Here is a 27429-nt window from a genome sequence, read left to right on the forward strand (position 1 = left end):
AAACAATAGGTTGTTCATTTTCCAAAATTAGACAACCTAAAAAATAAACACTTGTCCAATTGGAGGTCATTTTTGTCAATCCACTCTTTTTTTTTTTTTTACAGTTTTTTGAATTTCAAAATCCTCTCTACCGTGCACCATCTCAGCAAATGGATATTGTTGAGCAGATATGCATAATTTTGCCCTGATTTTGAATTTTGAAAATATTATCCACTCATCTTATACAAACAGCACTACTGCACTAGCATCATCACGCCACATCACCTCCTTCCAAAACCATCTTCTCCACCCTTCATCCACCATGACCAAACTCCCACCACCGCCAAACAACATTGCTGCACCACCACCGTTGTGCCACACTAATAGGTATTTTAATGTGATAGATCAAGTTTGAAATATTTGTCTTTTGTTGTTTCTTTCTTCTCATTAGACATGGACTTTTTATTTGATATACATTCCAAATTTTTGTTGATGTTTTTTAGTCTTGCTTTTGCTTTTTATTTCAAAAACAAATTCTACTTAAAATTGTTAAAATTTGTTTTGCTTATGAGGTGTTTAACAAAATGCCTCACCCAAATGTGCCTAAATGTCCAGCTTTTAATATTTGAATTCATAGGTGTTGCTTTTGGTAAAACAGTACATCTCTTTGAAAGTCTTGGGTTAGTTCCTTAGCAAGTTTAATTTTTTTTTCTTTGAAAGTCTTGGGTTATTTCCTTAGCAAGTCTTGGGATAATTTATATATACATATAACATTGGGTAGCTTATGAACGATTTTTCTTTTCTAGATATGATTATGAGGCAGGTACGCATCGTTGTAATTGAAGTTCAATTTTCTAACATATTATGGACATATTTGATTTAAATTGTGTGATTTTTTGGTTTTGTTTAATTATTATTATTATTGTTATGTAGGTTCTAGCTGAAGGTCCTTTAATTCAGTTTCAAAACTTTGTTGTGATGATGGGATTTTCAGTCTATGTGAGTTTTATACTTCACATGATACAATTGTATCATCGGATGAGTTTTGAAAAGTTTTTACCTTTTTTTTCTTTATGTGGCAACACTTTGTGTTTGTATTTTGTTCTTCAAAAATCTTCCATACATGTTGTTTGGTATGAAGATTAAATTCAATTGAGTTTACATAGTGTTTGTCCAAGTTGGGTGTTCCCGACTTCCACTTTCTTAATATTTTAAAAATTAGTATCAAGTTTCTCCCATTTCTCTTTTTGCTTTATCATTCTCTTCCCATTTCTTTTTTGAATCCGTTTTTGTATTTGGCAATAAAGGAAGATGAGAAAACACAATTTATTCAGCAAAATATTGGTATCAATTTGAAGTCCGACGATGACAGCTTAAGAGTTCTCTACTTTTGGTAAGTCTTTCCATTTTTCTTTCCAACTATTTGTTAGTACAAAATAAATTTATATATAAAGATGAATATCATGTTCTCTATATACACGGTTCATTCCTCTTATCTCCCTTATTCCTCTTATTTTCATCTATATTTTTCTTTTAATGTTTCATTCATATGATTTTATTAGTTTTTGTTGTGCCATTGATTTTGGTGTGGCTTTATTGATGGGTTATGGAGAAATAGTTAAATATTTATTTGATTTTATTCTATACTACTTTGTGGGTTGAAATCTACGTTTGGTTAAATGCCAAAATGTACTTTAAGATTTTCTTTGCCTATGCAAAAAAGATTTATACTTATTTGTTCTTTTTGTGTTTTATCTGGATAATGTTATACGAGTCTTTGTACATTTTGTTTGAATCATATTATGCTTTTTTATTCGTTTTGGACTGATTTATGAGTTGCAAGTTATGTGTTTGATCTAATACCCAAATGAACTTTGAAATTTTCATTGGCAAGCTTTATTGGTTGCTTTTTTAAATATTGGCGTTACATTCAGTGCATACTCACTATCACACTACATTCATAATATAGTTTAACTTTTTTTAGTGGACAAGTTTTGAATAATGTATGATTTTTGGACTCTATTATATGCGTTTTATTTCTCAATTATTTTGTTTTCTTTTCTTTGAAGCTTAGGTATGGAAGAAGTTGTGGAAGTTTGGATTAATTTTTTTGGCAGCCCCACAATAGGTAGAGCAAGATATGAAGGCATAACAATTAGAGAAACTAACAAAACTGGAAGATTGGTGTAAGCAAGTTTTTATTATTACTTTCTTGATAAGGGTATACATTTTTCCAGTATTTATAAGTACATATATTTTTTATAGTGAATAAAAAATTAAAATTGTAAATTACTGATTTCTTTATATTCGTAAGTGTGGTTCAAAGACCATGTCAGCATTAAGAACAAACACGAGCTTTAGCTTCATTTGACAAGATATATTAGAAGGTACCCAAATTAGAGGAATGATTGACATTTCAAATTGGCAATGTACTCGAAATATTAGATGGATACATGCAACCAGTTATCTAGCCTTCATAGCTAACATAGTAATTTTCTTGATTTGTTTTTACATGGATGTTTATCAATGTTTATTTTTGTGGATTAATGGGATAATATCATTATCCCAGGTGATGTAATTACTGTAATTTTTCATATTAAAATGGGAGATTTATTTATTGGAGGTCTCTCAATAGGTGACTTCATTGTTCTTCAATGCTAGAAGATAATTTTAGTTGTCTTTTGGGGAGTTATTTGGAAATAATTGAGTGATTGAGTAATTGAAATTAAAAGATTTTCAATATGGTATAAGAAGCAAACTTGGTGTGTTTTTTTTCCCTCCCATACTATAGTATATTTTAAAGAAACATGATCGATCTGTAGCATTTTGCAGATTAAGTATTCTATTCCTGTATACAGATCTTCATGATGAACCTTTCTGCTACCTTTATCTGTGAGTTCTTCAAGGGAGCACTGGACAAAGTAATACCATAAGGATCATTCTCTGTTAAATTCAAAGAAAGAAAATTTTACATATTGATCTTAATAATGTTCATTTTGGAATTCAGATATATGGACTACATTTTTGGAAATGAGACTGAAGCAAGAACATTTTCTAAAGCTCAAGGTTGGGAGGTAATCATTAATTAGCATGTATGAAGGCTTTCCGTTTTTGTTTAAGTTTTAATTTGTAATGCATTTTGACTCTTTTCCTATTGTCCTATTGAGTAAACTGATAATGTTGAGGAAACAACTTTGGAGATTTCTCACTTGCCAAAAGCATCACAAAAGCATAAAAGGATTACTGTTATCACCCAAGGTGCAGATCCTGTTTCTGTTGCTGAGGATGAGAAAATAAAATTGTACCCTATGATACTATTACCTAAAGACAAATTAGTTGATACAAATGGAGCAGGTACAAACCTATTACTTTTAGTATTTAAATGTTAAAGTTATATGTGTAGTTAAGTTTATGGGCAATTGGTGTGCTCATAAAATGCTTAAAATAGTAAATCATAGTCATGCAACCAATACATAGATATTGCATCTTATGGTAGTGGCAAGCTAAATTCTGATTTTGTCTATTCTAAATGTTTGTGGAAACTTAAAAAAATTGATAATGTTATGTACTTATATTCTTTTGTTTTTGTAGGAGATGCTTTTGTGGGAGGACTTCTTTCACAATTGGTTAAGCAGAAGCCCATTAAATAATGCGTGAGAGTTGGGTGTTAAGCAGCCAATGTTATCATCCCAAGGCTGGATTGCACATACCCAGAAAAGCCTAATTTTCATTAAATGATTCATCTTTTTTTGTTACTGCTATGAATTATTATTATTGAGAAGGATTTTAATAGACACACTCAAACTAAATATAAGTCTTTAGCTAACAAAATGTTTGAACATGCTCTATAACGATTAAATATCAAGTTTACTCATATATAATATCATGGATAAAGTGTAATTTTTTGTGCTATTTTTTAATTCGGTGAGGGATCTATTGTTACAATGACTTGAGCTACTTCTTTAACTTTTGGTAGGAAAGCTACAACTCAGGTAAAGAATATTATCATCTGATTCAAATACAAAAAATCATTTGCTTTCCTTATCAAAGATTTTTCTATAAATATATACTGTCTACCACAATTTACAATAACAATTTAATTATATTTAAAATTAGTTTTAAATGGCCTAATATTATAATTTATGACATTCAATTTAATTATATTCAAAATTAGTTTTAGATTTAAAATTAGACAAAAATTATGTATTTTATTGTTTATAGAATTTTAAAACATGAGTAATCATAGATATTATCCAAACTAAATAAAGAGTATTATCTTATAAAATATATTATATATCTCAATCTAATTAGTTTTGATTCTCGTTTATTAAGTTTTACACATTTATAATTAAATATATGCAATTATATTATACATTTATATTTTTTACAATTAGTTGTATCTATTGAGCTAAAGTTTAACATCAAATATGACAGATGTTTTGATTGGTATTTTGACCATTAAGTTATGTAATTTTTACTGTACTTCAATACACTTCTGATCATAAATTATAATATTATAAACAATAAAATATAATAATAACTATACTTAAATTACATATTTACGTTATTGTTATTCTTACTTCCATCAAAACTTTAATATACTGGAGTAACCAACCGGTGAATAATAGTAGTAGTAATGCTCGTAGGTTTTAGCGTAACATATGAACATCGGTAACAATGGCCTTGGGCATGGCCATTGCCCAAAAGCAAACTTACTCCTTTTATCTTTTTTTCTTTTCTTTTCTCTTTATGTTACTTAAGTTTAATTGTATTTTTCACTTTTTTTTATATGGCGTTTGCACTCTAAATTAAATAAGCATTTGTTATTTGATTTAACATTTCTTATTACAACCTATCCTCTAGGAACTTTACATGTGATTTACCAATCGAAATCAATGACATTAAGTATCCGACTTATTTAAGTACAAGCGAGATTGACAAATATATTTAAGATAGCTACAACATTTTTGTTCTATATTTTACTAATTAAGTATAAAAACCTGTTTTTTATTTAATAATTACCATAATTAGAATCTTAAACTTTCTCATGATACTTAAGGTGTTCTTTGTGAGACTAATTATTGATAGAGACTTAATCATATTTTTTTTTCTCTCTTAAGAATATATTACATGTGAGAATTAAATTCAAGTTCTTTCAATAAACTTAATATATTGTCAACTAAATTATATCCAATATATAATTATATAAATATATAAAACCTCGAAAGTTCATATACTTGAACGGATAAGAAAATGGGTACCCAAAAGTCAAGTATTGCATTTATTATGGTTGATCATAAATAATAGAAAAATTAAAGAATTAAAGAAAAGTGAATTCAAAAAAGTCGCCCGTTATCAAAGTGCATAATATTCCCTCCCGTTTTCCCTGCACCATCCACAAAACCTAGGGTTTATCTCTTTCTCCCTTCAAATCCGTCACTTCCCGTCACCGTCACCGTCACTGTCACCGGTCATTCCTCTTCCATTGATTCTCCGAAAATGAACCTCAACCATTACCACCACCACGTTCCCCCTTACGAGCACATGCTGAAGGAATCCATCAACCGCTTCTTCGCCGAACACCGCCGCGGCGCCACCGACTTCGCCGACTTCACCTCCATCTTCTCCCGCATGATCCACGCTACCCCCGAACCCCCCATCCCACTCCTCTGGTTCTACGCCGCCCTCGAATTCCGCGCCACACGCGATCCTTCTAGAAGAGCCAGAGACCTGTTCCACTTACTCGTCTCCTGTTCCGGTGCGCGCGGGTCCACGAAACAAATCGCTGCACTCGCACCGTTACTCTTCGTCTTACACCGCTTAGCACTTCTTCAACAAGGGGAATTGTTGAAAACCGAGCTGAATGGGTTGGTGGAAGGGGTTGTGAGTTACTGCAGCATCTGTTGCGGTAGCGAAATTTGCCGCGACGATGACGTGGCGGTGTTGGAGTTTGGGGATTTGATTAAGGTTTGGATGGTGGATGATCATGACCATGACGGTGGGGTTTTAGGGTTTTTCCCTTTTGTGAGTGGTGAATTTAAGAAGGGGATTGAGAAGGGTTGCGAGGTTGGGGTGTTGGCTGGGATTGTTATGTGGGAAGCGCTTTTGCTAAAGCTCTGTTTGGCGTTCGAGAAAGGGATTGGCAGGGCGGAGCAGGAGAAGAAGCTCATGGCCTCCGCCGTTCAGACCATCACAGGGTTTCGGAGCTTTGGCTTCTTGGGTAAGACCTTGCTTTCTCAATTAATTTGAAAATTTACTTAGAAAAGTTAGTTTAATGGGTAAGAAACAAACTCATTGATTTTTGCTGATAAACCCTTTTCAGTCTTGAGACATGTTCTGGGTCTAATGAGTTTGGGACCTAGCTAAACACCTATGTGGACATGTTTAGTATAAGACTTTTAGTCTGTTAACAAATTATTGTATGTATGAACTTCCTATATTCGACATCTTGATTTGATTGGGCGATTTTGTGATTGGACCGGAAGACAGTGTAAATTTTTTTTTAGCCGTTTAGTTTCCATGCAATATGAATGTATATTTTTTAGCCGTTTAGTTGTTGAGCAAGCTGAAAATATAAAAAAGACAGAAGGTACAAGCTAGTATTTTAAAAATGGTTAGAAGTTATTAAAAAAATTTATTTCCTGAATCGTCATATAAGTTTTTCAGTTAATAAAAATGATTAAAAGCTAATTTAAATATCTTGTCGAATATAGTCTTAATCAATAAAAAATCATATTGGATTTAATTTTAAAATAATTATTATAAAAATTAATAAATTTATCATACATAATAGATGATAATACTATGTGATTAGATGATAATGTAAGAAATATTTATATTTATATTTATATTGTAATTGTGAGTATATTTACTTAAATTCTTATTTTACTCTTTAAGAGTCAATTTCTCAAATGGACAATTTTTTGCATTAAATTAGATTTTAGAAGTAGGAAAATACTATTAGGCCTTAAAGGTGTAAAAAAAAGAGTCGTTTTTGAAAAGACAGAAGAAATTAATTAATCAACGTTTGGTTGTCTTAAGGATGAAAATGATTCTCAAAAAAGATGAAAATGATATTTTTTTTTAACTTTAAGATTAGATTGACTGGGGAATTGATTTATTATGTTATTCATTTTTTAACATGTATTTTTGCGTTTCACTGTTTAAGGAACTTAACATTTAGACATAATGTAGAGTTTTTTTTTTTTTTAATTATTTGAAGGAGTATATACCTTGTGTGTTGTGACACTTGTTGAGAGATCATGAATGGAAAGTGTTAATGAAAAATAAAAAATTTTAAATTCATGTTATATTTTTTTATTGTTTGATTATTTGATTTCTTTGTGTTTTTTGAGGCACTCCTTATCATGAATTTTAAAATAAAGATAAAATATGTTTTTAATTTATATAAATATAAATATGAATTATTTCATTTTAGTCATTTAACAAGCTATTTTCTTTTGTCTTTGCAATTTTTTTTTTTATATAATCCTTATCACTGCTTAGTCATATTCATAATTTTTTTATAATAATTGATGGGAAATGCATAAAATGTCAATATATGTGGTGACAGATTATTTTTAAAAATTTTAAAATTTAAGAACACCAGGTTTTTTAAAAACGCTAAAAACCAAATGAAACCATTTTTCTTGGAATTTATATTTAAGCCTTCAAATAAAAATCTAAAAGGCATGGGTTTCCTTTGTTGTACAACCAGACACTTGAACTTTTTCAAGTATGAAAGTGAAATATTTATTATATAAGATAAATTACTTTGAACTCTGCCTCTCTGAGTCAATTAAATTAATATTTCTCACTAAATGAAGCTATACATATTGGGACTGAAAATAAATTTAAGGCTTAAAATAAAAATGTAGAAGGGTTTCATTTGTTGTGCATCCATACTCTTGAACATCTTTATGTATGAAAAATGAAAGTATTTAATTTTAGTTACATGACAAATTACACTTCAACTAAGTTAACGAAATTGCATCTTATACCTCTTCCTTCTTTGGCATTGCATTAATACTCTCAATTCATATAATATTAACTATCAGAGGACTTTGATCCTCAAAAGAAAAAAAAACAATCAGAGGAGATATGTGTTAATAGGAAGGAGGACAGACACGGTTATGTTATTAATTTATTTATTAGCGTCCTAATAGTCAAGGTTGGTTTTGATGTTATATGGACGGTTCATTCAGAGTTTTCTTCTGTAGTCATACTAAATTACTAATCAGATGACTAGATACCAGTCTTAATTTTCTTAGTTCGATCCCTCTTTTACCCTTATTTGTTTATTTCTCAGCTTGACATTGGTCCATTCCTTGTGCTTTCTGGGGTGATCTCATTACACTTTTCATGTTTGTTCTTCCTGATTGCTGATTGGTCTACATTCAGATGCCCTTTTCAGGATGATGTTGGAGCGAGTTTTGCCAGTGACCTCTCTACTGGTCAGTACCGTGTCTTTTTGCTTTAATTTTCCTTAATCATAATTTGGAATTAAGGGCTTTTGTCAAAGCACCTTTTTCTCCAGAAAACTTTGTTGGATCTCAAAAGTCAAAACTAAAAAGATTAACTTCAATAACTACAAGCCCACATAGCCCGCATGGCATATGTTTCATGGAGGCTGGTCATGTCTTGACGTCACTGTCATCTATAGAGGTTACTCAGGTTAGCATGCAATAAGATCCAAAGGGTACTTTTTATTGGTATGCAAAAAGCATTTTTTAATGCTCAGGCTTTCTTTATATGATAATTGATTTAAGACCAGGAGTTTAAGTATTTGGTTATTATTGGAAAATTATGACTTATATTTTGGAATTTTAAAACCTATAAACTTTCAAGTAAAATGATTTACTTAACTCATTATTCATGAATGGTTCATTAGTTGTGACTTTCAGTATAGTTTCTTTGAAAAGGGTTACTGCTTGGTTAGCTTCATTAATTATTCATTGCCATAATCTTCATGGTCATTGAATCCAATACTGGGCACCCTTCTTCTGTTGGTAATTTCAGCTTAGTTCTATTGAAATGACTTTATTCCCTTTCCCCCTTCATCAAGTGTATTATGTATTACTTGTTTCTAATTTTTACTGTTGCATTCAACAACTGACTGTTTGTTTTACTACAGGGTTCTGAAAATGAAGTTCTTTTAAAAGAAGTCCTGTACAATTCTGTGATGATGATAGACTATTCATTCATTAATCCTCAAGCAGAATTTTTACTATATGCCAACAGCTTGAAAGATGTTGCTATAATTTGGTTGTTTGTTGCTGAGTTAGCAGTACAGTCTGCTAGGTATGAGAAAAGACTATTGTTTAGCTGTGATAGATGAAGGGGTTTCTACTTTCTAGAATGTTTCACCTGACAAGTCTCATAATGTTGTTGTTGGTCACAGGGAAAAAGGTGATCATGGGAAAGCTATGTCTTATATAAATGCCTTCTGTAGATCCTGCATACCCATTCAATTGATCAACTGGGTTACTAATCAAAATTGCGTAGGCAGAAAGATCACCAGACCAAATGTTTCCACTCCCATAGCTCTCATAAGTGAGTTCCTGAGTTCCTCCGATATTCTCTTTGCAATTTTTTATTTTGTTTTTTTCTTCTCATTGCATCATGAAGAGACTGTTATAAATAGCTGGAAACGGCTGCACTCAATTTCAAATTTCATCAGTATCATTGGTGATTGAATTCGGATTATTTTTAACTGAAACAAGCTACCCATTTGTGTATGTTTTGTTTGTGAGATTTTTCTTTTTTGTTTCCTCTTGCATCTAATAGTTAGTGATTTTCATTATCAGAGTGGCTTATTGTTGTTGAGGAACAAGGAATTGCAGTTTTTGCTGGTGAAACTGCCAAGCAGATAAACATCATGTTCAAAGCTAACTTTTTCACTTCAAGAACTGAGTGCTTGCTTCCAGTTATCAAACATTTCTTTAACAATCTGGATAAGAATCTCTATTTGAATTCTGTGAATGGAGAAGCCGGGGCAGATAAACTTGATGGTGATGTGGAGATGCTTGATACTGCAGACACTGTAAGTTTGCCTGCTGCTGATAGTGTGAACAGAGTTATTGATGGAACAAGAAAACGCAAAGAAGGGATTGAGGATGATACTAAAACACAGCTAAAGTATATGAGATGTCAATTTCATGAGAATTCAGTCAGAGAAAACTCGTTTATATTCAGGCAACAGTGATGCTTTGGATGGAGGGAGCACATTGGATTTGGATATTTTGATGTAACTAAGCTCCAAAAGTAATGGAGCAATATGATATATGGTAGATGAAACCGGGTAAGGACGCTGGGCTAATAATTGTTTGTGACCATCCTTGTTTGTTGGTCACTTTTGGTGCTAGGATTTTGTAAACATTGGGCCCAAAAACTTCTTCAATATAGATCTTCGGCTAAAAGTATATATATATTTGGAAATTCGTTCAACACGAGTTTTCAATTACATTCGTTCAACCCGATCTAATTTCAAATATGTTAAATTTTTCATAAGTTTTATTATCTTTTAACCTTATTCTTCTAAATTCTAATGGAAAAAAATTGAATATCTATTAATACAATTTCTTTGTTTAATAAATGATGTTTATATTTTATCTATATTCATAATACGAGGACCAGTGAAAAGATAGGCACTGTCGTGTTTGTACATTTGTATTTTATCTTTTGGCATTAGATTTGTTGCATATGTAAGTGGGATATTTTTAGTAATGTACCTGAGGCGGGGAAGTTAAAATAGAATAGTATGTTGGGTATTTGCAATAATAGTTAAAGCGTTAAAAGGTCTAAAAAACTTGGAGATTAAGTAGGGATATCTTCTTTAACAACTAAGAAGTGGTAGTAGCATATTTTTTAATATATTCTTTTTAATACATACTTTACATTAGTTAAAAAATATTGAGAATTATAAAATCAGAAGAAATTATTAAATAACAAGTCGAATTATCAAAATTTATAATTTCTAATAAATTGTAGTTAACATTTTTTTGGTCAGAATTTTAGTTAGCAATAGAAAGTGTTAGCATTTTTGTATAGCCTTTATTATTGTTATAGATAAGATGTATCGAAGTTTTATAAAATATTTACAAGATAAAAATTGATTTTTGAGGCTTTCACATGAACTCGAACCATCGTAATATTTTCTTTTTGAAGATGATTGACTAAGTTGGGACTTTCTAATTTTTCTTTTCATTTTTTTTATCCATTTGAACATGAAAGATAAATCAATCTTATCTTTAGATAATTCTTTGTCATACTTATTGATTGATTTAACAGTTGAGAGTGTATTTATTTCATCGTTTTTTCACTTTATGATGTCCATTGAATGAGAATTCTACTCGAACAAAGGATTCACATTCAAAGAATGCATACATTAATTCAAACACATCCTGAGTGTCTTCAAAGTGCTAGGTTTAGTCTTCTTATGATTGGTACTACCACTTTGTTTGGGTTTAAAATGCAATGGAGTTAAATAGGAAGGAGGGAAGAAAGGAGGAAGGAAACAACTTCTAACACTTGTTGGCATGTAAAATAGGGAGGGAGAGGATCACATTTTGCATTATATGAAATATTGTTCACAATGACTTCTCACCTCACAACAACTGTGGCACTTGAGTTATCATTTAAGTCATTCATAAAATGTTCATGAAAGATAAGTACAAGAGGATAAATTAGGTTTGTAAAAATCTATTCCAATTATACATGCCTCCAATTATAAATGAAATTGAATAATGAATAGTCGAAGAAAATAAATGCTAGTAAAGGAATTTTATATAATTTTACTTTGAATTAACCAAGAGCATCTAATCCTTCAAGTCTTCAATATGTGAAGGCTTGAACTTTATCAGTTATGCTAGAGACACATTTTTTATAACGTTAGACTCTCAAATATGAACAATTAGGGTTCATTATAGGTGGTGAGTGGTTCAAATTATCTTAATGCGTGCCACTATTTTTATATTTTACCTATGAGGTTTCTTAAAAAAAAAAGTACTTTACCTATGAGATCTAGCTCAATTAATTGAGAGAGTATGTAAGATGTTGTAAATTATGAGATATCTGTTTTTAATTTTTATGAATAAAAAAGTTATTTTTATCTTAGATTTGTTAAAATCGACCCTTAAGTTTGTTATGATAGTTAAATAAAATTAAGCACGACTTATATATTTTTTAGAGAAAAATGGATCAAATGATTAAGTCACTTAAAGATAGTGTACTGAATTTTAATAGAGCCAAGAAATTAGATTTTGAAAATAAAAAAAATTAAATTTTAAACTAACAAGAAAAACTTGAAATAAATTAATTTAAAAGTATATATAGTTTAAATTTGTGAAATTTTTTAATGTCTGAAATAAAAAATATTTTAAAATAGAAAGTAATAACTCAAATTTTTTTAAAAAAACTAAAAAAAATGATTAAATAATTAAACAGTCATCACACATTTTTTTAAAAAGAGTTTGTTAGAGAATTATCTCAGCTAAAAAAAAAAAAAATCAAATATATAGAGATGAACTATCAATACGTTCAGATCATTTCAGGATAACTTCAACATTGTTTACCAAAAAAAAAAGGTTGACACAATTAGTAGATAATTGAATTTTTAAAAAATTAATAACAGTTCTAGGATTCAATTTTTGGGTCATGTGTACTATTCCCTCCGTCTCTAAATATAAAATCATTTTCAAAAACTTATTTTTCTATTTTTATAAGATTCTTTTTTAATTTTTAATGTATTAATTATTATTTTTCTTTCATACTCTTATTTAATTATTTTTTCTTCAAACATTAATAAAAAAATAATTAAGTGGATAGAGAGATAAGAAAGGAATAATTTTTAAAAAAATATTACAATTAATTAAAAAATTTAATATAATTAACTAAATTAACTAATTTTTATAAGAGACGTGAATTAGTTAAAATATTCTCATAATTGAGGACAAAGAGAATATTAAATAAAATAGTAAGAGAAATAAATTTCACTTCACAATAATTTGAGCTTGATGCAAACAAAAGAAGAAAACAACAAACTTTTGCATTGATTATTTTTCTTCATTAGATTATACATGATGGAAGCTTATACATGATGGTTTTATTATAGATAATGATATATGGACACCTACACACAATATATATAACTGATAGTTACTCTATTTTTTTTATATCTCTTTTTTGTCACACTATATCATCATATTTATACTTTTCCTCTTTTTTTAGCTCTATATTAGAGTGTGGTTGAATCATTTTTGTTTTATCCTAATTCTCAAACAAGTACTGTAGTACAGAGAATCTTAATTTATTTGATCAAGAAGTACTGATTTTGAGGAAACTACTGAGAAGATAATACGTTTTAATTAGGATGTTTTGTATTATATATATTCCGATATAACCAGACTGGTTGACAAAAGAAAACAAAGTTAAAATTTCCAATTGACAATATATTACAAAATAGCTTGTAGCATGAATATGTTAGTTGGATGATTTCGAATTTGAATATGAAAACTTTTCTTCCTCCTTGTTTCTTTCACCATTTCTCAAACCACTAGATCAATTTAATAATATTTTAGGGAAAAAATTTCTGTGTCTTGGAGTTGAAAGGAAAAAAATAAATACAAAAAGAACATGACAGCTACCAGTAGTTCAGTATCATTTTCCAAAATCACTTGCTGATGATTTAACTCCATTTGTTTGTGTTTTTTCTTGCATGAATAGCGAGTTATTGTTTAGCTGATACGTAAAATGGCAATTTTAGTTGTAGGGGACAGGGAATGCAAATGTCTCAATCGAAAGTGATATTTCTGCAATGAATCATGCAGTGGAGCCCATTTTTATTTGTAGAAAAGCATATACGTCTCAAACCATTGCATTGCATGGTTGTTTGAGTGCTGTCTTTGTACCTTTCATATTTATACTAGTTCTCAATAATAATATATAAAAATCCATGTGAATCATCTTTTCAATTAATCCTATATAAGAACAAACTAGATCTAGGAAATTTGCTCACAACACAATGACGAATTTATGCCGTCATTTGTTCCTAGAAAAAAAAAGAAAAATAGCTTTTATTTCAGAAATATCGGGAACCAGAAAATTATGATCAATAATAACTTATTTCCCAGTATTTTTGAGATTATGATATATTAAAATAAATTTGCTTTCCAAATTGAGTTTGGGGCATTGATCAAACTTCTATTTTGGTGTACGGTAAGAATATTTTGAAGCTGACAAGAGAAGATTAATTCTATTCACCATTTAACCAATTGAGTTCACTTGAGAGGACAAAAATAAATATTACTTTCAACGTCTTGTTAATGTGTCTTAATAACTCAATACACTCTAGTAAATATTAGTAATTAGGAGTACTTAAAAAATCTTATTATCAAGTGTCGTAAGGATTATAAATTAATAAGCATTTAATACAATTTGTTAAATATTTGTTTATACAATAAATATTTTTCTGACAATTTTTAATAGAATAAAATTAAAAGGACCATAAAAGTTAAGGTTCTTTGAGGAAAAATAATAATATTTTACTACAAATATTGATATTATTAAAAGTATAAGAACAATTTAATACTTATTTTGAAAGTAATTATAGAAATTTAATTATATCCTGTAAAAAAAGACATTTAAATATATTAAACATTTATTTATCAATACTGTTAGAACAATTTAATAATAAAACTCTTTTTTACTTACTGGCAAGATAATAAAACAATGTTTTACTTATTTTAATCACTTTATATTGTTCCAAAAAATCAAAGAATATATTTAATAACATATATAAAGTAAAAAAAAGCAAATACTCCCTGCAGTATAAGATCACATTGTCCTAAATGACAAGAAAAAAACTGCATTTTTCCTTTTTTGAAATGATATATTATTACTACCAATCTCATTAATTAGTATTTTAAGAGCATTACTTAATGAATTAATAAATATTTTAAAAATAATCACGAGTTGATTATAATAGATACCACGTGGTTAATAACACTTTTTATAAACAATATTTTTCTAATCAGTATTATTACTATTTTTATAAAAAAAATTGTACAAGTGATAACTATTTTTTTTTAATTTTGCCAACAACACACTCTTCTTGATATACTTTTATTATTAAAATTATTTGAAAAAATTAAAATCATAATTGAGACTTGAAACTCATTAATAAAAAGTTGAATTCACAAAAATTTGATAATTTGTAATAAATTTTATTCAATAATAAAATAAAGAGTGAATTTAGAATATGAGAAAAATGACTAATATGCACAGTTTACAATAAGTTTATCAATTTTATAAAATTAAAATAAATATAAAAGTAGAAATCTAATTTCATTTTACTTTTTTATTTTGTTTCATTATAAATAAGTAAATCCTAAGAGTCATATTAACACTAATATGTGATTGAATGAAATAATGTATCTAAAACTTTTACACTATCGTTGTAAAACTTTTAAAATATATAATAGAAAATATACTGATAATATTTATTTTTATTAGATAAAATATATTCTTCACAAAAAAGAATATAATAATCAAACAAGAAAAGCAGCAAAAGGAGGATTTTTTTCATATATACAACAATAATTTTTTTTATCAAAACATACAATTCCTCATTATTTATATAAATATACATATTTACTATTCACATTATAAATTCAAATGAGAAGAACTCGAATTTATATTATGGTTTTAAAAAAGTATATAGAGAATTCGGGTAATTTTTTTTTTTTAAATCACATTGTAAATTATACTATGAATAATAAATATGTATATTTTTGTAAATAATAGAATAAATATGTATATTTGTGTAAATAACGTTTCGGTAAAAAAAATTTATATATGGGAAAAAAATCAAAAAAGGAGAGGAAAAAAGAAAATTGTCGGCTTACCCAAGTGTGGTTAACTTAACCAGAGTGCCGGGTTGGAACTGTTTTGTTTGACGCGGACCGCTCGTGATGCCCCCAACAAGTGCCACGACACGGAATCGTCGGTGACTCGTTTTGACTCGCTCGAGTTTATTGTTAATAATTAAACCATCACTCACTCACTCACTCACTCGCTCACTCGCTCACTCGCTCACTCGCTCACTCGCTCACTCGCTCACTCGCTCGCTCACTAATCGCAGTGTTGCCAATAACAATATATAAACACAAACGCGAATTCATCTTCAGCTCCACCTGCATTCCCAATTTCATTCCATGGCCGATTCAACCTCAAGCGATTCACTCTCTTTAGACATCGATTCCTTATCTCCTTCACCTCAGGTATATAATAATCATCATTATTGATATTATTGTTATTATTCTACATTTTATTTTCTACTATCGATTTAATGTTACACGCAACGCAACAACAACAACAACAACGAGAATAATGATTATAATCTGCTTCCAATCAGCCTCGTTTAGCACTTTTCATTTGCCGTTTTCCTTCCTTCGATTCTTCCTTCTTCTTCTTTTTCTTTTATTCGTCGTTTAACGCTCCCCCCCCCCCCCCCCCCCCGGAATTCTGCGTTTTCGTTGCTTGCTTGTCGTTTAACTGAGAGTGGCTGCGATTGCGTTTTTGAGTTTGAATCGTTTGTTTCTTCCTCCAAAGCGGAAACGGCGTTTTCGATGTGGTTTTTGGTTTCTGATATCGGGTAGTGGAGCTTGATGTAAGAAGAATAATGTGAGCTTGTGATTCTTCACGGTGTAGGTGTTAAATGGTTACCGCAAATGTAGTTAGTCACTCGTTCACTTTTGGATGTTAATTGAGGGTTTTTTCAAAATCGGTGACTTGGATGGGTTAAAGAAATTGGACTGTGGTTTTTGACTTTTCTTACTATTATTTATTTATTAAGAATTTAAAATTTTTATTCTATAATCTACTCAGAAATCATCGTTGCCTCAACCAATCAGAAATTGTAGTTGGAACTGTAAAAGTCAACAAATTTAAGTTACAGGTAATTGGATAACGATATAAAAAAAAAACCATTTTCACTGCCAGTGTAGTGTAAAAATCCTTTATGCCGTAGGTACATAAACTATTTACTTTTTTCTTCTTCTCTCTATTGAAAAAGAGTAAATAATATCTACATGGACCGTACGTGTTTGGATTGGAATGAAATTGATTATTATAAAATTGATTTTGGTAGAAGTAGAAGTTAATCTACATGTTTCAACTCTATCATGATTTTTATGCATCATAATTGATTTTACTGTGATTTAAAAAAAAAAAAAAATCAAAACTTGCAAAATTTGGTCAAAATCAATATTGACCCACCTTACCATGATCTATCATGATTTTGGAGGTTATCCAACACATACTAAAAGTTCTAATCATAAATCACATATCTTATATGATAAGTTTATTGATTTTCTCTGAACAATTCATACGAATTAAACTCTAATTTAGAAATTTTTTCTAAGGGGATCTTTAATTGGTTGATAGTTTATGAGTTATGACGGCACATGAAGTTAGACTTTTTTTTTTTTTTTTTTAATAATGTTGTGATCTGAGTAAAATAATGATTTTCTTCAAAAAGGTGTATCTTCAAATGCAATCTATGATGTTGCTGCCTTGAAAGATTTTGTGCCTTGTTATGGGTTGTTTCTTTGCATGTGACTTTTGTTTTGTGTTTTCATTTTGTTGCCCCAAACATGTTCACGTCTTTGCTAAATGTTCACACACGATTAACGGCTTGTTTTGTTAAAGGAAAAGAACTTGCTTTCTTAGGGGGAGCTTCAAAGTTCAAACATAGTATTCTACTATTCTTCATTGCCAACTATAAACTTAAACTTGCTATAAAACATAAAGGCAATCGTATATAATGAACAATTTGTTATCTGTTTCTGTTAACTTCATCATGTGCTGTTCCTGATTTTTATGCTACTGATATGTTTCTGCAGGAACATATCATCAGAACACGTCATGGTTCCGTATCTGTTGCTGTATATGGAGACCAGGATAAGCCAGCTCTTATCACATACCCAGATTTGGCTTTAAATTGTAAGTTAAACGGATTTTTCGTTTTATGTATATCAAATGATCCTCCCCCCTCCCCCTTTAATTTTGCATCAGAGCATTGCACTTAGTTTGTCTTAAAATTACAGCATTTACAGATTTATTTCAATTACGGTAAAAATTCGTCCTAGTAGATTCAATTTAACCAGTTTTAAAATCTTGTACTTGCTGGTATTGAAATATGTATAACAGTATTTATACAAAATCAAATCTAATATTGTCATTTTATAAATTTTGCCAAACATTTTTTTTCTTTTTTGTCGATGCACTGATATTCTAACCCCATTGTTTTCATGCACGTGGTTTCATCAGATGTCTCCTGCTTTCAGGGGTTATTATTTTGTCCCGAGGCATATTACCTTCTGCTCCATAATTTCTGCATTTATCATATTAGTCCACCTGGACATGAGGTCTGTAGCTCTGTATCTTGAAGCTGTACTATAGTGTTGCTTGTATGTTTATAATTTACCAGGTTCCTTATCACCTTGTGCTTTTTTCAAGAGTTATTGCAGTTGGGAGCTGCTGAAATCGATCCAGATTACCCTATTCTTTCTGTAGATGACTTAGCTGATCAAATAGCTGAGGTTCTCAACTTTTTTGGGTGAGTGTTTACCTTAATCAGCAGTTGCTTTCCATTTAGTCACGAAGAAAAATGCTTTAGAGCATTATTCATCTAATGTTGACTTGACACTAAGTTCCTCCTAGAATGGAGAAATTGAAACGTTGAAAGTGATGGGTACCTTAAACATAAAAGCTGATTTATGATTTATCCTTTACCTGTTCTTGTTTTGCAGTCTTAGTGCAGTCATGTGTATGGGAGTAACTGCTGGGGCTTATATTCTTACCTTATTTGCAGTAAGTTTTCATGTGTGTTTGTCTCCTTAAATGGCTTCAAGATACTTACACGTCTTTCTACCACTTGACAACAGATGAAGTATAGACAACGTGTTCTTGGTTTGATACTTGTTTCTCCTCTATGTAAAGAACCGTCTTGGACTGAATGGTTGTACAATAAGGTTCTGTTCCTATGCAAGAAAGGTTTTGTTTTGTTGTAAAAATCAATCTTGTTCTTTTCTGAAAATTTTATAATATTTGCAGGTCGTGTCAAATTTACTATACTTTTATGGCATGTGTGGGGTGGTAAAGGAAATATTGCTGAAGCGGTACTTTAGCAAGGTATGTTTTTGCTTCTAAAAGCATTCCTTGTTTTATTTCCATTGTGTTAGGCTGAAACATTGACTGTGATTTGTGTTGATAGGAAATTCGAGGTGGTACTCAATTGCCGGAGTCAGATATAGTTAAATCATGCCGAAGGGTTAGTCAGTATTTAGTTATTTATTTATTCATTTTCACGTGGCAACTGGGTTATAACTGGTAGCTGGTTTGAAGCTGAACACTATTTGTCTGAATCTGTTTCAATATTTTCTTACAGTTGTTGGATGAGAGGCAGAGTTTGAATGTGTGGCGGTTCCTGGAAGCTATTAACGGGTATGTTTACACTTTCAAAATAGTGATTCTCGTATTTCTTTTTAAGGGCAGGGTAATGTAGAAGTGGTGATTATCAGGAAGATATTAATTATTGCTAAGGTTGCACTCATGGATGATGACTTGTTTTGATGTACAAATGGATATGGCAACACTTTAGTTCAGTATGTTCTGGGACTGCATTGTTCTTGTTGCTTAGGGATATATTTCATTTTAATTTAACTTCATATTGGCTTCTAACAGGAGACCTGACATAAGTGAAGGGTTGAGAAAACTACATTGCCGTTCACTTATTTTTGTTGGGGATATGTCACCATTTCACTCGGAGGCTGTTCACATGACTTCAAAGTTAGACAGACGATTCAGTGCCTTAGTTGAGGTATTGAAAATAAGTCCAATTCCTATTAATTTGTGGTAAGATTATGTTATATTGCAATAAGCTTTAGATTTAATAGCTGTTGGTTGAACTACAGGTTCAAGCATGTGGATCAATGGTAACAGAGGAGCAGCCTCATGCCATGTTAATACCAATGGAGTACTTTCTCATGGGATATGGCTTGTACAAGCCATCCAAGCTGAGTGTCAGCCCAAGAAGCCCCTTGAGCCCATCTTGCATTTCTCCCGAGCTTTACTCGCCAGAGAGTATGGGTTTGAAATTGAAACCCATAAAGACACGAATTTCTCTGGAAATCTAGAAGTAGATGAATAAAAGGCTGGGAAAATGGTGCCCCTTCTCATCTGTTCATGAAAGAACAAGTTCATGATTGTATGGTTAGTGGGAATGAATGAGGGGATGCCATGCCAGATCGTTGTAGATAGGGGGAGATAAGGAAATAAGAAATCAACAAAAGAGGAAAGAAATGGGAAGCGGTTAGTAGAAATCAACATATAGTGATTCTTTCATTTGTAATCAATCATAGATCATAGATTTTAGTCAATGAGTTTCAAACCTGAGTAGTTGTAAAGCTTCGGGATTGTTGTTTTCTTATTAGGGGGTAAAAATGAAAGTTCAGATTACAATTGTAAAATAAATATGGAGGGCATGAGGTCGTTACCGTGCTGTATCTCCTGTTTTGAAGTATTTCCATGTTGTAGGCATCTTATTCACTGTCAATAAAAAAAAAAAGTTGTCTGTTAAAGCTCACAGGCTAATCTTAAAGTTCATAGTGGAAAATGATTCTACGTACTATTCTTTGTTACTGCTTGCTACTATATTGATAAATATCATGCAGGTAAATAGCGAATTGTATGCAACAAACACTCAACAATGTTTAGCGTAATTGTTGGATAAATAAAATAATTATTCTAATTCTATGAACATGCTACATGTGTCGTAACCTTAAGAAAAAGTAAAAGTAAAATACAATTGTGATCATGTTCTCAGCTGATTGTTAGATGCATGAATCAATGTCTAATGTAGTTATACATGAAACATTAAGAAGTCGTCAACAAAAAGATATTAAACTCTACTGCAGTCAAGAAGGTTGTTTTGCTCCTCTTCAAAGAAATAATAATCAGGTACTTCATTTTTTTTCTAATTCTTTTAAATTTTTAAAATATATTATTATTTTAATTTGTTAAACCAATTATCTAACCTGAACCAATCCAATTATATTTTATATTGGCTTGGTTCAAGTTGGATTGCTTATAAAAAAAATCAGCAAATTCAATGAAACTATTTCATTGGAATAGATGTTAAATTAGACCAAATTCAACCTAACTCAATCATTATTGAAAAATAACTCGTCAGAGGAAGCAACATGCTTGCAAAGGAAGCAACGGTTGGCTTTGGCAAGCAACGCGTCAAAGGAAGCAACATGCTTGCAAAGCAACTCCCAATATTGCGTCGTATGAATTGGTGCTTACGAGGCAACAGTTGGTTAGCCCTAAAAAATTAAAACAAAAAAGTAAAAAATTATTATTATAATGTTTTTATGAGCAACGACTATATCAGTGCAAAAAGTACCATTGGGCAACGGTTGATTGAATTTTTTTTGTTGGCAAAATTTTTAATTATTGTAAATTTATACCTTTTTTATTTTAATTCTTATAAACACAAACTTATAATGAATAAAAATGACAAAAATAAAATTTTAAAAATATTAAAATTTAAAAAATGTAAATTTACATGGACTAAAAAGAACAAAAAAATCTTATAGGAATTCTTTTTAAAAAAAAAATAAAGGGACCAAAATTAAGAAAATAAAAATTTATAGGAATAAAAAATATATTCTAACCTTATTATTATTAAACCATTATTAAGTGGAAATTGATATTGGCTCCTCGAAAATTACTTTTGACCCCTATTATTAATGCACAAATATTAAAATATCTTTTGCCTCATTTTCTCCAACATTAGCACCCACTATTTTCCACTTATAATGTCTATAACACAATAGAAATCACGATTCTATTGTACTAAAGAAATTGTGATACAACGAAATAATAATTTTGTTATATTGCAAAAATTACAACATAATGGAATTGTGATTTTGTTAGATTTCAAATTATGCAATTAATATTTAAGTTATTTCTATATGTCAAACAATAAAAAAAGATATACAGTGGAAGTATGATTTTGTTGTATACTTTGCAACAAAATCATACTTTTATCTTACATTATTTGTCCAGTTACACAACGAAAATACACTTTTAGTATAATTTGTAACTCTTAAAATAGTTATTACAAAAGTTAATCACTTTCAGATATACAACAATTTACTATTGAATTACAGTATACAAAATATACATATTGTGAATATATATTGTAATTAAAATCTTATTTAATTTAAAAACATGATGACAAGAATATAAGAAACATACTATAAATTAAATTTCAAAGTTAAATTCAATTTACCATAAGGGAAAATGAGTTTCTTAATGGATCCTGACACTTCTTCTCCAAAGATTTCAGCACTCTTGATGAAGTTTGGTATAGCTTTTAGCATAACATTGCCAAAATTGTATTTTTTTTTTCTATACCACGAGGTGAAGATGGGGTTTATAATTAGGGTTTAAAGAACAATAAAAGGTAGAATAAAAATAAGTTTTTAGATATGTTTAAAGAACACTAATGATAGAATGAAAATAAGACTAACAAACATGGGATATAAGATAAGCGTTTACAACTTCAACAATCTTAAATTTATTACTATTGGAAATGTCTTTTCGAATAACATACATATTCTGGAAATGTATTTTTGGAATCATGATATATAATTCCAGAAATATATTTCCAAAATAGATATATGATATTCTAGAAAGACACTTTTGGAAAGGAAAATGGGTTCCTAAGGGTGTACTCACTTAAGTAAAAAGGGTATAATGGATAATTAGGATATAAAAAAGGAGGGATTAGAGGTGTACTTAGCAAAATGGAGTTCTAAATAGAAAATTCCAAGGAATAATAGTACCAACTACAGCCGAAGCCCATCTACAAGAGAGTTTCTAGCTAACAATATTTTGACCCAGACTACCAACCTTAATATTGCTTTTGTGTCAACATGTCATGATCAATGCTTCGTCTAGGTTTGTTAAAAACTTGTTCAAATTCGACATATTGAATTAAAAACTAATAATACTGGTGATGAAAGCGAGTTATGTAAAGTCAATGTGTTTATCTTATTGTACTTTACATAATGTTATAGATTATTCTATTTTTTCTTTTTTCTTTTTTTAAACCCAAGGGTACCTTTTTTTGTCTAGAGTAAAGAACTAATTTTTTGAGATATTAAAATTTATATAAAGAATAATTTTTTTTCGTACACATGTTTAAAAGTTTAAATTATTTATCACTTGTGTCATACCGTTATTTTCACTCTTCTCAATCAGGGAAAACCTCTTTAACAAAAAAGATTGTGCAACTTATGCTGATGTGTGAAATTGTGAACAAATTTGACGACCAAAATTTTCAAAACATAGTTGGAAAGTTATGTCAAGGCTCAGAGAGGAAGATAAGGTTTGAAGCTGTATTGTGTTATGTAATTAAGGGGGGAAATGCCGAGTCATTTTCCATTGACTTTTGTCTTGCTTGTGCTTAATAAGCAAAAAAACAAAAATCTTGTTGCAAAAAAATTGACAAAAAATGTTCCTGTTGTGCACCCAAGTCCCATGAGGGAGAGAGAGAGAGAGAGGAGTTTTCATACTCATTTTTGGTAGTCACATGATCTTGAAGGTTGGTCACAAGTGATCACGAGATCTTCTCCCTTAGTTGTCCTTGCCGTTGAATTAGGGTTTTGACATTTAAGCCGCACAAAAAGGCGTCTAACTCAACTACCATCCACCTATTTTCCTTCTTCTTTTTCTCTTGAATATTAATCAATGCTAAGATAATACACGTACCAAGTATATGGTTCAATTTATTAATAACTAAATTTCACTTACAAACTTCCCTGAACACTTTCACCATTTACACCAAATAATTTTTTCTTTTAACTTCATCCAATTGAGTGGTTTTTTTTTTTCTTAATTCATATTTTAAAGGAACACGTAAAGCCCAGTCGAACCCACAACCCAGAAGCCCATTTAAATAACATGCAGCAGAAGCAGATCGCAAGCCATATTTACAATTGAGGTCAAATATCTCAACTTTTATATACGCGGGAGCTTTCGAATAGAAAAGTATATGCATGGGAACTTCATTAGTAACATTATTTTTTTCTTCTTTGTGTCAGACTCAGTCAATTGCTTAACAAGAAGGCCAAATCTAAATATTTTAAAACCCATTCCACATTATGAAAGCTTGAAATCCAATGCAATCCAAGTTAGGTTCCAACCATTTATCTATTCCATATCCAATTGACTAAATTAATTAACATAAGTGCATAACATAACCACCACATATCTAATCAACTGGATTTAAAGTTGCAACCGTGCCAATTCGACGATAATATAAAACGAAGTAAACTCACGAACCTATCATCATCATTATTGGTGTATTGAACTAATTAATTTTTTTTTTATCGTCAAACAAACATATTATTATTATAGTAACAGGTACCAGTGGCACCACATATCATACATATATATATAACTAATTAATTAGTGCAACATATACAAATCAAAACCCAACTGTCTAGCCAAACGCTCTAATAACAAAAATAAATAAACTATATATTCTTATAATGAAGACTATCAAGAAAGGAATAAGAAACAATGGAAATTATATTCCAAGGCACCACCATGCACTATTAGTATATTACTAATCATCAATGGACGAAGAGAGTCCAAGTGCGTGTTTGTTTCTCCAATTTGGTACATAGAATTCGTACAAACATGAAAACATACACATTTTAATTAACCTACTCCAGTTCCTAAAGATTCATTCAATAGAGAAATAAATTGCTATGATACCAAAAAGAAATCTAAGAATTTCGGTACACGTATATATTTCTTGCGCCAGTAAATGAATGAGTTTGAACATGTTAAGGAAAGAAATAGAAAAGTTTCTCAAGAACAATACCAAAATCCTTAAATGTCGGATGGTACCATAGAACTTCTCCATTCATTGTTGTTGTTATTGTCCATGCATTGATGAAGCCATGGCCACGACCCCAAGTTTTTGAAGATTGAGTTTCACTACGGTGTCAACAAACATCTTGGTATCTTCCTCCGTATTCCCTTCAGGTATATCTACGATATAAGATTCCAATACAATAGTATAAACCTTACCCTCTTTGTTAAACTCGTTAACGGATGTGACTGAACGATAGTTTTTGAGTCGGTGCTCGCCCCCAACGACCCTAAAGCTTAGGACGTGTTTGTCATCGTCCAAAATCTCGAGCCTCTCGGTGCTGGTCGACGCCGGGAGGCCCGAAACCACGGTTACTTCCCTTATGCTTCCAACGCCACCGTCCCCTCTCATGTTGCACCCTTTGATGAAGTGTTTGTACTTCTGAGGGTTGTCAAAGCTCCGGACGAAGGGCCACACGGCTTTCGCCGGCGCTTCGATCCTGTATGTTATTATGGAAAAACATGTGTTGGGAGATTGTTCGAATAAGTGGTATTTTTTTATGATGGGTTCGAGTTTGGTTAGTTCCTCGGGTGTTAGGCCTTGCACATGATGGTGGGTTTCCGAGGCCATATAATTTTGGTGTGCTATGAACTTATGATTTGATGATTTGTTGTTTGAGTGAGGCAAAATTGTCATGCAAAAGAAGAAGAAGAAGAAATTGAAGATGGTAAGGAAAGGGAGGGTTGTGAAATGAAGGAGAGGAGGGTTTAATTAGGTTACCATATCAATCATGATGTTGATGTAATCATATGAAAAAACAACACACGACGATCGATGAGTACGCTTATTTATGTATATGGGGTTGTCGATCTTTTTTATTTTTTGGACAGTTCAGTTTTATATGACACCGCAAGATCGCTTGCTACGTCATTGCTCGGGAGTCAGGACCACGTTAATTAATTTGCAAAGTGTTTTTGCCCACAGTGCACACGTATTGCTTGATAACAGAGAGAATTACGAAGGAAAAAGAAGAAAAAAAATATAGATGCAAAAGTATATTATATATTTGTAGTCTAAATAAAATTATGGCCTTTTTTAGGCAAATATTATTGCTTCTTAAGTAAGGGATGATTTGTAGGCTGGACTGGACCTCAACTTTAGCTATATGAGGAAAGGTGTTGTCTTTAAGACTCTCATTATGTTTTCTAATCCTTTTTTATTGTATGGGCAGCTTTGTCTTGTGGTGATTTGAAGCTGATTCGGTGGTGCTTTTGAGGCTTTATTATTATTATTTTATTTCTCTTTTGGGCATCTAGTATTCCTATGTAAAGACAGCTGGTTTATAACAAATTGTGCGTCATGTTGACCTTTGCCTTTCCATTTATTCTTAATCCCATTTCTTTTCGTGAAATTGAAATAGATATAGGATATGTCAAAACCATGGATAACTTTGTTTATTTTAATAATTTATGTTTTCATGCAGATGCCCATGCCCATACCTCTATGGTAGGGTTGCCTATAGAAGTGGACACGGAGAATTAAATTTGTAGTAGACTATAGTAATATCATAATCAAATTTGTGGAGCACATAAAAAGGTTACTTTTTGAAAAAGGAATGTGAGTGTGGTTTTGAAGGGAGAGTAAGGGTAAGATTGGATAAGAGGAGTAGTTGCAATCGTTGAAAAGGGTAAGTTGGGAGATTCACAAATCATGTGAGAAGTCTAACAAATAAACTCTTATCCGCGTGATCTAAACTTCACTTTGCAGGTTGCAGGATTCCCCACCTCTCATGTGCACCCACCCCATGTCTAAAATTGTTCCATTTGAATTAACCTTATCTTGGTCTATAATTGTTGCCTAACAACAAAAAAATTATTTTCTCTGCTTATATTTTTTAAAATATCTTTGATTTAATTGCAATTCAATTTTTGAAAATTCTTATTTATTCATAATATCAAATTTTAATGAAGGACATTGTAGAAATAATATGAAACCACGATTACGATTATAATGGAATGAAGTAATATTTATTTCGGTTAGTGATGGAAAGAGATAGAGAGAGGTATGATATGAGTCATTGATAGGGGTTGCTTATCATTGATCTCAATTCTCAAGTGGTTTGGATCGTCATCATCATGTTTGTTGGGCCCTTTTGCTGGGGACTTTCTTCCATGCAAAGTTTGAGAAATAGAAGCCGCAAGACACAGCTTTTGCATGTGTGTGGCTAGCTGTATGCAGAAATGTGAGCAGCAGTAAAGTGACTATAATTAGATTGCTTCAAAGCAAGAGAATATGTCAATATGTATTGCCTTTCTCCATCATTATTATCAATTTAAACATAAAAGTATTTAACAACATTCCTTTTTTTTTTTTTTATTGAAATGCGATGAATTAACATATTATTGATCTGATTAGAATTAAACTTAAATTTTGTAATAAAAAAACTATACTTGTATCTTTTAAGACAGATATTCAGTTAATTCAAATTTTATAGATAA

The 27429-nt window shown here is 30.7% G+C and overlaps 3 protein-coding genes and 1 pseudogene across 3 annotated transcripts; 3 read left to right on the forward strand and 1 right to left on the reverse strand.

Annotated features, from left to right (window-relative positions):
• Window positions 1-2843: 2843 nt before the first annotated feature.
• On the forward strand, window positions 2844-3788 carry LOC100777130 (adenosine kinase 1-like; annotated as a pseudogene).
• Window positions 3789-5239: 1451 nt separating this feature from the next.
• Window positions 5240-10452, forward strand: LOC100814552 (uncharacterized). Its single transcript, XM_003544475.5, has 5 exons — window positions 5240-6199; window positions 8380-8432; window positions 9113-9279; window positions 9380-9531; window positions 9786-10452. Exons 1-5 carry the CDS (start codon window positions 5479-5481, stop codon window positions 10181-10183), a joined length of 1491 nt encoding a protein of 496 aa, XP_003544523.2. The 5' UTR covers window positions 5240-5478; the 3' UTR covers window positions 10184-10452.
• A 5654-nt stretch (window positions 10453-16106) lies between these two features.
• Window positions 16107-20618, forward strand: LOC100815084 (protein NDL2). The gene is made up of 11 exons (XM_003544476.5): window positions 16107-16256; window positions 17880-17979; window positions 18307-18404; window positions 18507-18595; window positions 18789-18849; window positions 18924-19010; window positions 19093-19170; window positions 19253-19309; window positions 19427-19482; window positions 19723-19858; window positions 19953-20618. Exons 1-11 carry the CDS (start codon window positions 16191-16193, stop codon window positions 20172-20174), a joined length of 1050 nt encoding a protein of 349 aa, XP_003544524.1. The 5' UTR covers window positions 16107-16190; the 3' UTR covers window positions 20175-20618.
• A 4027-nt stretch (window positions 20619-24645) lies between these two features.
• On the reverse strand, window positions 24646-25793 carry LOC100778183 (abscisic acid receptor PYL2). The gene has a single exon (XM_003545324.5). The coding sequence runs from the start codon at window positions 25625-25627 to the stop codon at window positions 24995-24997; it is 633 nt and encodes a 210-aa protein (XP_003545372.1). The 5' UTR covers window positions 25628-25793; the 3' UTR covers window positions 24646-24994.
• Between the last annotated feature and the right edge of the window lie 1636 nt (window positions 25794-27429).

The sequence above is a fragment of the Glycine max genome, chromosome 14 (genome assembly GCF_000004515.6).
Source record: "Glycine max cultivar Williams 82 chromosome 14, Glycine_max_v4.0, whole genome shotgun sequence".
In the NCBI taxonomy this organism is placed as follows: Eukaryota; Viridiplantae; Streptophyta; class Magnoliopsida; order Fabales; family Fabaceae; genus Glycine; species Glycine max.